A 15251-nucleotide genomic window follows, 5' to 3' on the forward strand; every position below is an offset into this window, starting at 1 on the left:
CACATAGTAGATGCCCAAGAAGTAGTTGCTCATCCAAGCTGTAATGCAGCATAAAGAGTCTGATTCTAACAAATGAGTTAAAAGGGCTAATTTCTCTGAATCATGAAACAATCTTTGTGTCACGGGTTTACTGTTTTAAAGTTCCTCTAGATCAGAAGGATGTTTAGAAATATTGTATCAATTGATGTTATCATAAAGTTTTTCAAAAGAAACTTAGTAGCATTCCTAGAAGGGCTTTTTGATATATGTACATGAATAACAAATGTTGGGTAAATTGGTGGGGAGGAGGATCATGACTCTGCTTTTGTAAAACTTGTTTGAATGGTGGAACTTCTCTAAATAGTGAGTTTCCACCTTCTGAAAAAATTGTATGAGTTTGATGTGACTTCTGTTGTGAACCAGTTTTAATCTGTGCCAGTCAAACCTTCACTGAGACTTCAAAACCCAGGTATTTAATCTTATACTCTATATTATTTTTACTAATTACTCCTTAATGCAATTTTAGCTGCAGGTTGAAAACTTGTTCTGTGCCTTAGGTAGTAAAAATTTAGATCTTGCCTAAGGTGGTGATTCTTTTTTTTTTTTTTTTGTTAGTTCATTTTTCTTTTTTTTTTAATGTTATGTTAATCACCATACATTACATCATTTGTTTTTGATATAGTGTTTTCCATGATTCATTGTTTGAGTATAACACCCAGTGCTCCATGCAGTACGTGCCCTCCTTAATACCCATCACCAGGCTGACCCATCCCCCCACCCCCTCCCCTTTAGAACCCTCAGTTTGTTTCTCAGAGTCCATAGTCTCTCGTGGTTCATCTCCCCCTCCGATTTCCCTCCCTTCATTTTTCCCTTCCTGCTATCTTCTTCTTCTTCTTCTTCTTTTTTTTTTTAACATATAATGTATTATTTGTTTCAGAGGTACAGGTCTGTGATTCAACAGTCTTACACAATTCACAGCGCTCACCATAGCACATACCCTACCCAATGTCTGTCACCCAGCCACCCCATCCCTCCCACCCCCCGGTGGTGATTCATTTTAAAGAATGCCCAAAGTACTTTTTTCTACTTATTCCAATTTTTTAAATCTCCTTTATTTTTTGCACAGTGTCTTTGGCAGGATCACAGTGCTTGGATGGGTATGGTCTTAAAGCGTGGCCGTATATTACCCTGATGTCCACTTTAGAGTACTTTATGAGGAAAATGTTTTCAAGGTTTCTTTCCCTTTGGACTATTCTGATGATTCTTCTGAAGTAAAAGGATATCATATCCCTTAAATACCCTTTGATCTACACTGGCTAGTCTACTTTATTATTTAATCAGAAGCTTTCTAAAAGACTGAAGAGAAACTTCTTAAGTGCTAGGGAGAAAAAAAAATGTTGTCTTTCAGTGTTACTGTAATAATTCTAAATTCTTCTACGTATGTGAGGTCTTTTTTCCCCCCTTAATGCAGTAAGTCTTGCTATTCATCCAAGGAATTAGGCTAAGTACTGTTCTTTAGTCTTAATAGCAAGCACATAAAATAAATTTTTCATTGGCATTTTTCTTAGAGTAGGAAAAATAGGCTTACAATGGACACTTGATCAATTTTCAATAGTTTTAAAAGCCTAATCATGTTCTTGGTTAGTTTTCTCTGCTCTTGCTATGTAAAAGAGTTAACGTGGAAGTTAACTTTAGGGAAGGACTTGGGCTTCTAGTTCACATGTATTCTAGGATGCCATCTTGCCAAATACCAACTAGTGATCAATGTTTAGGGTTAAGAGGCGTTTAAAAAACAAGTTCTGTCTTTCTTATATTGGTACTAATCTTAATGGCAGGTAATGTGGAAAGCTTCTTGGGGTCCCCCCAACCAGAGAGGGTCATAAAGAACACTTTTTCCATTAGTAATGGTGGAGGAGCCTTTCATCAGCAAGGTCTTTATCAGCAAAGTGTAAGTCAATTTAGCCCTTGGCATTTGCATACAGTAAGGGAAGTGGGTATGGACAATTAAGAGGCACCCACCTTTGATAGAGGCCATGGCTATTATCATTTACTGCCAGGTAGTGGGAAATGCATTGCATCAGAGCCTATTTTTACCAGTTATGTCTGCCCCTTATTTTAACAGAAGTGGAAATTGAGACCCAAGGAGGTAATCCTCTTACTTAAAATTAGGCCACTTGTTAGTAGCTGATCCAGGATTAGACTCCAAATTGATGACCATTCATTTACTGAGCAAGCAGTGAAGTACATATTCAGTCCCTGAGGAACCTTACGGTCAAGTGTGAGAAAATGGCAGGTAAGCTAGCAATTACGATACAGTTTGATAAGTACCACGTGCTGTGAATGCAGAGAAGTCACTTAACCTACAGTGTAGTGCTGGTCATGGAATACTTTTCAGAGAAAGTTTGGATCAGATCTCTTGGGAAGGTGATCTAGATTTCTGAAATCTCGGTTTCCTTTGTTAAAATTACCTTGCAGGATTGGGAGAACAATCGAATAGAGAGAATAGGTACAAAGGGGCTAGCCATAGTAGGTGCTCACTAAAAGCTAACTGGTATTATAAATGGAACAAGGCAGTCTACCTTTTAGGAAAGACAGATGATGTTTGGGGGAAATTGTAATGCAACCTAGAACCATTCACCAAGCTGCAAAGTTCCAGAGGAAGTCAGTTTGGAGTAGTTTTAGAGTAGTAGGTGGTAGCCAAGAGAACAGTGAAGAAAAGAACCCCGAAAATTGGTATGGAATGTCCCCTTCAGATTCAGCAGGCCCCTTAGCACAGATGGCAGGAGGAACTGAGAGACCTGGAAGGACCCCTGCCCTCGGAAGTGGATGACCCTGGTGGTAAAAGCGATAGGAGGCAACAGATTCTCAAACTTCTTTGATACCTTGAACTAATGTGTTCACAATGAATCATTTCTCCAGGTTCTGCATAACCACCGAAGCTGGAGAAATGTTATAAATCACCAGAGGAGAGGTCCTTAACCACGGAGTCCATGGGTAGATGGCATGCATTTGTGCTTATGTGCACTTTTTTTCTGGGGAAAGCATTCATTTCTTTCATCAAATTCACAAGCTACAAATCAGCAAGCTGCAAACATTTTGAGATCCAAAGCACATAAAATAACTCAGACCTTTAACTCAAGGTCACAGGCAACTCTGGCACGAGAAATTCATACATAATTGGGGAACCCTGCAATCATTTCTCCAACAAAAATATTCATTAGACAGGAGTGCCCCCAGGGTTCTTGGCTTAAGCCGGCACCTGGGCAAGAGAGGTGTATTTGGCCAACTTGCGCTTCCCAGATTGGCAAGCCACCAGCAGCATTTTTCACATTGGTGGTGCCCCATGGAAACACCTTGCAGGATTTTACCTTGTGAAGTCATTGCCAAATCCCTATCCTCTTGGCGGCAGATATGTTCATTTCTTGCCAAACGGGTTAAAGCAGAAATGGTCCTAGTATTGTGGAAGAAGATATCCCCTCTTTTTTTTTTTTTAATAAGAGAAATGCATAGTTCTGAGAATGTGTGGAGTGATGTGTTCAAGGCATAACATCTGATGCCAACTTTTTAAAATAAGAATTTTCTTATTCAGCAGAAACTTTAGTCCATAATCAGTGTTTGATTAACAGAATAGTGTCAGGGCAGTAGTAATGTCAGTGTTTAGGGCGAACATCACAGATTACAGATTACTTAAACTCATGGCTTAAAAAAATCGGGGATGAGGGACGCCTGGGTGGCTCAGTCGGTTAAGCGTCTGCCTTCGGCTCAAGTCATAATCTCGTCCTGGGATCGAGTCCCACATCGGGCTCCCTGCTCAGCGGGGAGCCTGCTTCTCCCTCTGTCTGCTGCTCCCCCTGCTTGTGCTCTCTCTCTCTCTCTCTCTGACAAATAAATAAATAAAAACCTTTTAAAAAATAAATAAATAAAAATAAAAAAATCAGGGATGAAAAGGATTTGATACAAACTAACTTGATTAAAATCATATCCTGATAGTTAGGAACACATCTAGATAACTAAAGATATCCCACCAAAGAATTCAAAATAACAGAGTATGATTTTTCTTAGCTAATCTCTGCTTTCTTAAATATTGGAATAAAACCTATACACCATTAATTGAGCAACTGTCCTCTTCATCTTCTATCTGGCCCAGCAACAATCTGGCTGATGAAGTGTGACATTGTGAATAATCTTGCTTTTGCCAGCTAGGCTTTTCCCACCTGCTATCACAGATGAGCCACACACCAGTATTTTTGTCAACCTGTTTGCAATGCTGCTCAGCTCATCATTAATTTGGTGAAGCAACTAGAAGAAACATCAAAACTGCTTTCCATTCTGAAAGAAAATAAAAAAAAGTAAGCTTCTTTTTCTATGCAACTTAATCCTCACACTGGTGTTTCCTGGGCCCCAGGCCCATCATTGATTGAAGCCAGCAGCCTCACCTTATCAAAGTCATTGGAGTAGAATTTTATCATAGTTTCTTAGCTTTTTGTGCTTATTGGAAGAATTTGATGAGATCATAAAATAAATGATTTTGTTCTTTGATAAATCATGAAGAAATGTCCTCCCTGTCATGTTGTAATGCAAGGTAACATGCCCCTTGATGTCTGCCACATCACCAAGACAGCAAGTGTCCTTGTGAATGACCCTTGCAGTTAAAGATGAGCCTCACTTGAGGTAACTACAAAACTAGCAAGGAAGCAATGCAGAGGATAAACCCAGGCCCCCAGGAAAAAGTGAACAGAGGGGTTCCAGGTGCATCCTTTTTTCCCTAAGAGAGTACCCTGTAAGGCTTCTGGTCTCAGCAGCCTCCATGGAATAAGGACCTACCAGGTCAGATGAACTGGGAACTCACAGCTCACCACTCTTTTCTTTTTCTTTTTTTTTCACCAGGCCAGGGAAGAGACAGCATCTCACTAAAAAGACCTCCTCATTCTCATAGGAAGAAATTCTTGCCATGCCAAAATTACTTCCTTTTCAATTCATTTCTTCCTGCACCAGTGATAGGCCAGACCTGCTCTTAACCTATTAACCACTACCCACCTCCTCACCTTTTTTTTTCAGTTGCTTGATAAACTCATTATTCACCCTAATGACCTTTCAAGTTTTACTTACTGAGTTTCATCTGATTAGTAAAGGGCAGAAATATTCATGTATGGTAGTTCCAGTTGGTGGGTGGCATTTCTTATTTAGATGTTTTTGTTCATTTCATAGTCATTCTTCTTTCTCCTCAAGAGCTAGGAGCACCCCTTAGGGTTGTCAGCAGAAATGCAGGATGCCCGGTTACATTTGAATTCCAGATAGACAACAAATAATAAGTACAGATATATCTTGAAGGTGATTTATTTTTTTAACTAAAATTCGAATGTAACTAATTGTCCTATATTTTTATTTGCTAAACCTGGCAACCCTGAAGTGGTTCTGCAAATCAGATCACTCACTCCTCAGAATTTGGGGACCAGTGATATTCTTAAGGCATATTTTCTGTGGTCATTTCCTTATGATACATAGCAAAGCATTATGAAATCAGGACAGAATGAAAGGAGAAAACAGGATTAAACAGTAGGTGAATATAAGTGGGATAGTAAGAACTCAATGAGCTACCTATGAAAGCTATGAAATTTTTACGCTGTCAGAAGAGAGTGATATGAACAAGATTCCAACAAATATCCAAAGTTAGCTTCCGTCATTCTTCCAAATGCATTAAAATGTACATTTCTATCCAGCTTCTTGATTTGGCATGCTTAACGAAGCTCTCCCACTTACTTCAGTCTGCATCCTTCTGGCTTCTGATATTTTTTTCCAGAAATACATTAAACAAAAGAATTGCACTTATAACCATAGAACATCTAGTGTAGTTCATCGACATTTTTTTTTTTTTTTGTGGAGAGATTTGAAAACATTTATACTTCTTTACTACTTTTTCATTAAATGTGCCCAGAGGCTTCTGAGCAATGGTTACATCTAATAAAAATTTGAGAGCAGTAGTGTATGTTAGTCAAGAATAGTGGATATCCAAGACCACAAGATGCTTATTAGAGTTTTATAACAAAGTGGTTATTAATTAAACGTGGCAAAAGGAAGCGTATGAGGGTTCAGGGAGAGGGGAAGCTGTCGAAGTGGTGAATTTATAGACTATATTAAAAAATGAAAAAACAAGATAAATCAGTGTTAAACAAGGAGAAAACACTGGCTTTGAAATGCAGTTGAACTTATTGAGGCCTCTGAGTGAGATTCTCTGGAGTAGTACCTAAGAGTGTGGCTCTTTGCCTTCTGGCCATGCAGCTGAGTGATCAAAGGGCTGACCTCTGACCCAAGATGGGCTAAACTGTTACTTACTCCTTGGAACATTAAACTTGAACTGTGAGACATGGAGAGAAGTTCCTGGGCTTAAACCCGGTAACAGTGGTGCTCTAGACGAAAGATCAAGGAATTTCTACAGTCGTAATCCTAGAAGATGTCCTTATTCCTGCATTCCTTTAATTTTGGATTTCAGCTTGATCTTAGATTGCATGAACTAGTTCAGTATTTTTCCAACAGATGTCTGTGTGCTTAAGTTAGCTAGAATTTGCTTTTGGGTTGCTTGCAAGCAAAAAAAAAAAAAAAAAAAAAATTGTATGACGTTTTGAGGTCAATTTCATCTTTCATTTTGATTCTCATTCAATCAAAAATGCCAGATATTTTGTTAGTCAGGAGGGATAGAGTGGTGAATGAGATGAACATGATTGTTTCATGGAGCTTTCAGACTAGCAGAGAAAGCAGACACTGATAAAGTAGATGAAGTATAGAAATGGAAGGGTTTTTTTATTCATTCATCAACAGACATTTATTAAGCACCTATAATCTGTAAGGCGCTATTCTAGACTGTCGGTACATCAGTAAAGAAGACAAAGATCCCTGCCGTTGTATCTCTTAGCAGGGGATGAACACGGTAAGCCATAAACATCGAAGTATATAAATAAATAACATGGACTTAGAAGATGGTAAGTGCTATGGGAAAACAAATTAGAAAGGAGATCGGAAGGAATGGTATATCAAAAGGCCGGGAGGCCAGAGAGAAACGGCCGGTTGGAGAAACTGAAAGATTATTAGAGTTAAAATAGTGACAACAAGGCAGTGGCTCAAAATGAAAATGAAGAGGTTAGCCAAAGTAGATTGTTAAGGACTTTATAAGCCATTGGGAGGATTTTGGACTCATCCTAAGACAATCCAAAGCCACTTAAGAGTTTTAAGCTATAGACTGACATGATCAGATTTGCATTTTAGATTTATCATTCTGCCTGCAACCTGGAAAACACACTGAAAGCAAACAGTAGTGGATGGGAGAGAATAATTGGGAAGCTCTTGTCCTAGTCCAAATGAGAAATGGTGATGCTCTTGACTAGCATATGTTTCATGAATTGGAAAACAGTAGCTGTGTTAAAATGGCTGTTATTGAGGCTTAGACTTTCAGCTTCTCATATTTAGAACAAATTAATGCCTGTCTAGATTTATCTTCTGTTCTTTGGGCTTTGATGCTATATAAAGCCAATCTGAAACGCTGACCACTTTTTCACTGGCTTCATATCCATGAAGTTGAATTATGCCTCATCTTTAGGAACAAAAATATGGCAAGTGGGTATTTAAGGGGCCGTGGCAGCCGTAAGACAGGCATTCATTCTACTCGCTTGCATCTGTACCTAACTAGCCATGTACCGTCATCCTCAGATTCTGAGAGAACCAGGGCAGGGTACAAGCAAACCAGGAATACACAACTCCTTCATCAACAGGGCCTTCCCCTAAATTCTCATATCCTTTTCCTCCCTGGTGAGATAGTGTAGATGACGTAGGAGAAAACCACATGCTCTTTTTACCACCCCACCATTGGGTTTAGACGAGGGGTTACATTCCCGTAAGCAGTGGGTCGTTTCACCCTCCTAATTTGTTGTGACTTCTTGTTACACGCATGTAGTATTTTTTAAAGGCAATGCAACTAAACAAGTGTTACACTTGCTTCCTGCACTTAAAATACTGGTTAAGTTCGGCACTTAACCAGCGTCATGGGTGGCATATGTTAAGGTTATGCCCCTCTGTAATTATTTGAAATTTTAATTTCCGGCTTACATACTAATCCCAAACTAAGCGGTCAGACGTTTCTTCTTGCCTTCGAGCTGTGTCTAGCTCAGGCTCTTTCAGTCTCAAAGATGTAGACAGAAATTGTATCTAACCTTTAACTCCTTTGCTTGCCAGTCCCAAATATAACAGCAAAAAGAAAGAGAGACTTTTCAATGTCCTTATCATCCCTCCAAAACTTTCCCCTCTCATTTCTGAAGAGACGAGTACCTAGTACCACTTTTTACCATATTGGAACATGGTTCCCTGCGGTCCAATTGAGTGTCCTTGGTTCTTGAGACATCTGCCTTTCCTAAGGAAGCTGGGACGAGGAAATGGAGCTTAGGGATATGGTTTTTAACTGTTCCCATTGCAATACCTTATTATAAAAATGTACTTTTTAAACATGGGTTCCCATCTTGTATTACTTTTTGTCTTGGAGTCTCTCCCTCATGCATTACTTTGCATCTTGTTTGAAGTGAACCATTTTAAAATTTATATCCTCTCCTACTTTTATTGCAAGAACTTTATTTAAAATATCTTTTTTTTTCCTCTTGCCCTGCTCAGATATGCATGAACATTTTATGCATTTCACACTCTTTAAGATAGAGAAAATAATATGCTAATTTGAATAGCGGTAAAATCAGAGTCAGAAGAGAGATTTTATTCTCAGAGAGTGGACAGTGCAGCATCTTCTTAGGGCTATCAGTTATCTCCATTGTTAATATAAATCACGCAAAAGACATGGATTGGTAAAACAAGGCAGTAGGAGTACTCTCAGTTGGATGGAGCCAGCACAGTGGATGTGTGCTCCTCGAGGACAGGTAACCTGTTCTACTCCCTTTCCTATCACCTGCTCCACCCAAGGAGTCACGCGTATATACATACCAGTTACTGAACATGTAGTTAGATGAGTAAATTGAAATAATGATAAATACTTATGAGACATCTAATACTATACTTAATTTTACACAAGGGATAGTGAAAGAAGAGATTTTGACTAGGTTTTAAGACTGGGTTATGTCACTCTAGGGCAGGTATGGGGACACCCCCAAGGAAAGAAGTACCTAGGAAGGGAGCTGCTGGAGAGAAGACTAGAAATCAGACAAGTGGTCCTCCAATTTGAATATGCAGAGTGCTAGGCCCTGCCTCCTGGGAGTTTCCGATCCAGTAGACCTGAAGTGGGGCTCGAGAATTTGCGTTTCTCACAATTTCCCTCCCAGGTGATGCTGATGCTGCTAATCCAAGTAGCCCACTTACAAACCAGAGAATTAGACCTTGGAGAGCTGGCTCCGCTGAAGGGACCTGGACAGGCTGCTTGCTGTGTGATCTGCACAGAGAAGGGGTGATTTCAGACATGTCTGAGGGCAGTATCGAGAATAGTTTTAAGTCTTGCCTCCTCTCGATCAACAGGACTGATGGCTACACTCGGGCAAGAAAAGGAGAGGATGGTTTTACAAACTCAAATGAGAGTTAAAATCAGCTGACATAAATAAGATGGAAGATGGGATACATGGAGTCAACTTAGTAATACTTTCAGCGAAGTTAACCTAATTTAGCAATGTAAGACCATGTACGTATATATCTAAGCTAATTTATATATAGATTATTCCCCGAAATATCCTTACACTGCAAGGAAAGTTGATGCTCTTTAGCTGACTGTGCAGACGTCAAGGTAAACGGGAAAGGTGGAGAAGGACAGCCCAAGGAGAGAGAAAAGCCCATTCATCCTAGAGAAAGCATTTAGGAGAAACCACTCCCACCCTTCCCCCTTCCCACTCAGCGCTGTCTCTCAGGTAAATAACCTTAGAAGTTTCTGAAACCGTGGCAAGGGCTTCAATAGCCAGGGGTCCTGGGAACACATCTCATCTTATTGCAGTATTGAAATGGAAACTACCTAAAATTTAGAACTGATTTCATAGGCTTTGTTGTGTTCAGCTAATTAGGTTCTTGCATTTTAAAACTCGACTCTGAGGTTTTTGCATACTTATCTGTGTTTCTTCCACATGAATTTTGTATAAGGCAGGAATCATTTAGGACTCTGGGTGACGTTGGCATCTTTTTCATTATAGAACTTCATGACTCAGGTGGATTTTCTCAATTTACCAACAAAAAAGGAATAGAGATATTACATTAAAATGAACTGTGTCTTTAACAAAATGATACATTTTGGTAACCAAATGGCCAGTTGCTCGTATTTAATTTAATTTTTGTTAATTTGAAAATATTACAAAAAGTAAACGTGCTTAGTGATCCTTCCAAGGAAAGGCTCAGCTCATGTTTAATAAAACCACATAAAATGACTCTGGAGACCTTGGCTACACATCTAGCGGTCAAATATTTCAATGCTTCGTTGCTCTCGTTCCTTTTACAGGTACATGTGACAGCGCTGCAGCTATGAGCGGAATTTTAAAGAGGAAGTTTGAAGAAGTTGACGGCTCCTCACCCTGCTCTTCTGTTCGGGAATCAGATGATGAAGTTTCCAGCAGTGAAAGTGCTGACAGTGGGGACAGTGTCAATCCATCCACCTCGAATCATTTTCCCCGTGAGTACGGAAACCATACCTGAAGCTGCTTGTCCGGTTCTGCAGTGAAAATAATTGTGTTATCTTGGTCATTTTTTAAAACCTTTATTACTAGTTTTGTTTTGTTTTTGTAATTGACTACAAACAAGGCATGATTAAGTAAAAATGAAATCTCTTTGAGGTAGGGGTAGATTCTTCTATTTGGATTGCTTTTGGCAGTGGATTATTTGACAGTGTTAATCAACTGACTCAGTGAAAACAATGATATTTTATTATTATTAATTTTAAGGAAACACCCTACTGAGAGTAGATAGGGAAAGACAAGTCCAGGCACAAAAATGTATCCTCCCATAGCTGAAATGATATTCGGGGGTGGGGGGCGCGGAGAAAATGGATGCATTTGGGAGTGGAAGGTCTAGGTTATGATGAGAAAGAGCTTGCCAGAATGAAGAGATGAGAAAGCTGCAAAACTCTCCCAAGTGGTCAAGTGCATGCAGTTTATACTTCTTTCCGCCCATTCTTTTATCCTTCATCCTCAAGAATAATATGTAAAGCCCACAAAGAAAAAAAGAGTGTATGCCTTCTCAATGATTCCTTTTTCTGCCACACTGTAACGTGAGCCCTTCCTGTCATGAAAAGTATTGTGAAGATTGCAGGACTGATGAGAAAAATTCTTAAAGTAATACAATCTACAGGTTAAAAGAAACTGACTAGTAATAGCTAAAAGATCTTCTTATATTTATGTTTCCAACAGGAAGATTTTACTATATCATGATACCACGGTAGATAACTAGTCTTAGTTTTTCCAGTTTTCAATTAAGTGGCTATATTTTATTAATAGATGATCTATAAAATAGAATTTACTTTGGAAATGGGACAACCCAGAAAACCAAAAGAACTAACAATAGTTTTAAGTGGGTAATAAGAATCTCAATAAAACTGTTGAGTATGAAACAAACACACTAAAATCAAAAGCATTGCCTTAAACAGGCAAAACTAATAGAAAATATAATGAAAGGGCAATTACAATGATCATAGCAGATAAAAAAACCATAAAATATTCAGGGACAAGGTTGTTGTGTAATGTAGGGGATCTGCAAATACACTTACATATGTCATGATGATATGAGGTGAGGTTTTGTTTTTGATTTAAAAGAAGATGCATTGTACCTATTTGGTCTTAATATTAATAGTGATAATAGCAACAACATGATCATCTGATGGAATTTCATGAAGATCAACAGAACAAGTGAGATAAGATACATGAAAGAACTTGGTAAAATGTTAACTACTAAGCACATGTTATATTGGAAATTATGATCATAGCTAACATTTCTTGGGTACATAAATGCTCCAATAGCTTTATATACATTATCCCTACTCTTTGCATCAATTCTGTAAGTACCACTACCTTCAATTTAAGAGGAAATACCTGAGGCTCAGAGGCTAAGCATCTTGCCCAATATCACACACGATTTGAGCCTAGGTACATATGTGTATGTGCGTGTCTCATTCCATAGTCTTCACTTTTTTCATTACCTCATGCTTCCCCTTAATTGTATAATATTGGACATATCTTTAAAATGTTGTTTATTGTGAATTATAAAAGAATTAGGTGAATTAGTAAAGAGATGAGTTATGTTTTTGGATATAAAGATAAAGTTATCAAAGCTTTCCACGTTAATTTATACATATGAGTATAATATCAATAAAATCCTCAAGGGCATTTTCTTAGAAGGTGATAGAATGATAAAAATCTGTTTGGGAAAATAAGCTAATGAGAATAGAGGTATATTTTTAAAAAGAAACTATAAATGTTGAAAAGCCATTCCAGATCTCAAATCATAATAGAAAATTATATAACTTATCTTTTTTGAAACTCTGCTAGATGTAGGAAAGTATAGAAAAATCTCAACATGTTATATGTAAGAGTTTAATGTAAAAGCAAAGAGCATTACAGAGCAATGGCAAAGGGAAGAAGTATTTAATAAAGGGTTGTGGTGTTAGAGTTTGAAAAAGAAGTAATTTAGATACATATCTCACAACATAAGCCAAAATACATTCCATATGGATTAAATAGATAATTTTAAAAAATCAAATTATGGGGATATTGCTTATTTATCAGACATTTGGTAGGATCATTACCTGAGCTTTGAAGTAACAACAACAGAAAAAACTCACATTGCAAAATACTTATAATAAATACATTATTTATTATATTTAACTTAATAAAAAACACATGTAAATTTTTTAGAAAACCCCCAAAGGCATTCCACACAATAGGAAGTATGATTAGCGAACATTTGAAAACATTTAACAATAATAATAACAATTCAGACTAAAACAATCCTAATGATATTCCATTAGTATGAAATCACAGAAATTTCATCTCCATGAAATTAGCACTCCTCTCTCCAATAAAAACTACTGATACCTAAGTGCTGGTGAAAGTCACAGTATAAATCATAGGTACATACTTTGTGACTGATGGCAGGGAAATTTAGAAAGCACTGGGTTAATATAAGAGCCATAATAATATTCACATCTATAAGTCTGTACTTCAGATAATTTACCTGAAGGGGGAAACATCAAAAACAAGGGGAGAACTACATAAGTGAAAATGTTGGTGGTTAGTACCAAAAACGGGGGTTAAAAAAAATGGGGGTTGGAGGTGGAGAAGGGAAAGATAACATGTCTCCGAGAAGGAAAATGCTTTAAGTTATGGTGACTTATACAATTTATTTTCATGATAGTTATGAAGACCTTATGACAATTGTTTAAAATGCTCATGAGGTAATGTTAAGAAAAATCAAACACAAAATCTTAACTTATACTGTCAGGGAAAATCTAGTATGCATAAAGGCAAGGAATGGTATGGCACCCTAAACACTGAAAATGATTTGATTTTTTGAGGTATTAAAAAGATGGATGGCTTTTCATATTTATTAATTTAAAACAAACAAGTTTTAAATTTAAACTAAAATGATAACTGTAGTTCAAATTGTGTTTGTATATGTGGACAGCAGATTGAAATGGCGTGATCAGCTAAATCATTCAATACTGCAGCTAAGTAGTAAAAGCTTTTATGAGTTAAGTCTGACAGAAATGATTTCTCCTATTAAAGAAAATAGACCTATTTTATGATGTCCAACAAGTCATCAAAATGGGGGCACCTGGGGCTGGCTCAGTCGAGCATGCAACGCTTGATCTCGGGGTTGTGAGTTTGAGCCCCACATCGGGTGTAGAGATTACTTAAAAATAAAATCTTAAAAAAATTAAAATACATATTTAAAAAGAGAAGTTATCAAAATATTTCAGCTCGTCATTTATTATCAGTGGTGGTTGGCAATATGTTAGTTTACTAAATTGCTGATTTAACTGTATTAAATGAAATCTGACAGAGATTAATTTTTAAAGATAATTAAATGATTAATTAAAAAGTGCCCTTTTCATTAAATAGTCTGCTCAGGTCACCATATTCATATTATGGAGAGGGGAGGAAAAAGTGGCAGGAAAAAGCACAGAATCAAGAGATAAAAATTCTACCTAGGATATTTATTTTGTGAAAGACCTGAGGATGTTAACTAATGTGAGAAGGGTAGTTGAAAGGCCTTCTTCTTTCTAGAAATGTATTTCAGATCATTCACTTGCCCAAAAATTTATATACAAGTTTTTAGAAAAATTTTTTTTCATCTCGATTAAAGTATGTACTTAGCGGCAGTGGTCTTATCTGCATGTAAATCTATGGATATAAACTTTTAGGAATGTTATCATTGGTGAATCCTGTTATTTAATATATATTCCACTTTCCAAAAAAACCTTAGAGTAAAGAAGGATTTTTGATGACTATCAAATTTGTGTAGCATTAGGAAACCAAATTTAGTTTCACATTGAGAGTTTTTTAAATGTGGTTATTTAAATCTCACCCATCATGAGCTCATCTTTCGAATTAAAAATATCCCATGTACTCAGTGCTTTACAGGCATTTACATATTGTGTAACATAACATTTTGTTGTCATTACAGATAGAGGCATTGATAAGATTGTTTGGTACGTGTCAGCAGCTATAGTAGTAAAAAATTCCATGCTATTCTAAGCTTTCTGTAAAGATACTCAATTTGCAGCACATCACATTATGATAACAAAAGCTTCAAAATATAAATCGATAAGGGAATTATGCCTTTTTCCATGGACTTCTGAGTTTTGCTGGCTACTCGCATGCTCACCTGTGATCAACCAAGGGCATATCTTATACTTCCCTTGAGATAGAAGCATCTGGATTCTGTATTGCTGTTGAACGCTTTGTTTCATCAAATCCCTGTGGCTCTAGAGCCAATCAGCCTGTACTTGAGCGCTGTCAAAAGGAAAGCTGCAAGAAGCTAGAGAGGAAGGATTTTTTTCCTGCCCTCTAAGGTTCTTGGCACTTCACACGAGTAATGAGAAGCTGTGTGATGAAGCATCCTCCCAAAAGGAACACATTATTTTTCCTGAAACAGAGTGTTTCTGCAAATAAATGTACAGTATTTAGGAAGTGAAAATATCAAGAGGTAAAAGGATAGATCTAAACTGCGCATGAAAGTGGGTAGTCGAAGTCTCACATAGGGATACTATTTTCTAATTGATAAAACACTTTCACATGCTTGAGTTCATTTGATATCCCAAA

The 15251-nt window shown here is 37.4% G+C and overlaps 1 protein-coding gene across 1 annotated transcript in view; it reads left to right on the forward strand.

The window, feature by feature from the left end:
• CSRNP3 (cysteine and serine rich nuclear protein 3) overlaps positions 1 to 15251 on the forward strand; it is a 193586-nt gene that overhangs the window by 111121 nt on the left and 67214 nt on the right. The window contains exon 4 of the mRNA XM_027590864.2: positions 10439 to 10609. Coding sequence (XP_027446665.1) covers positions 10439 to 10609 — 171 coding nt within the window. The remainder of the gene's footprint in view (positions 1 to 10438; positions 10610 to 15251) is intronic.

This window comes from Zalophus californianus, chromosome 3, assembly GCF_009762305.2.
Source record: "Zalophus californianus isolate mZalCal1 chromosome 3, mZalCal1.pri.v2, whole genome shotgun sequence".
In the NCBI taxonomy this organism is placed as follows: Eukaryota; Metazoa; Chordata; class Mammalia; order Carnivora; family Otariidae; genus Zalophus; species Zalophus californianus.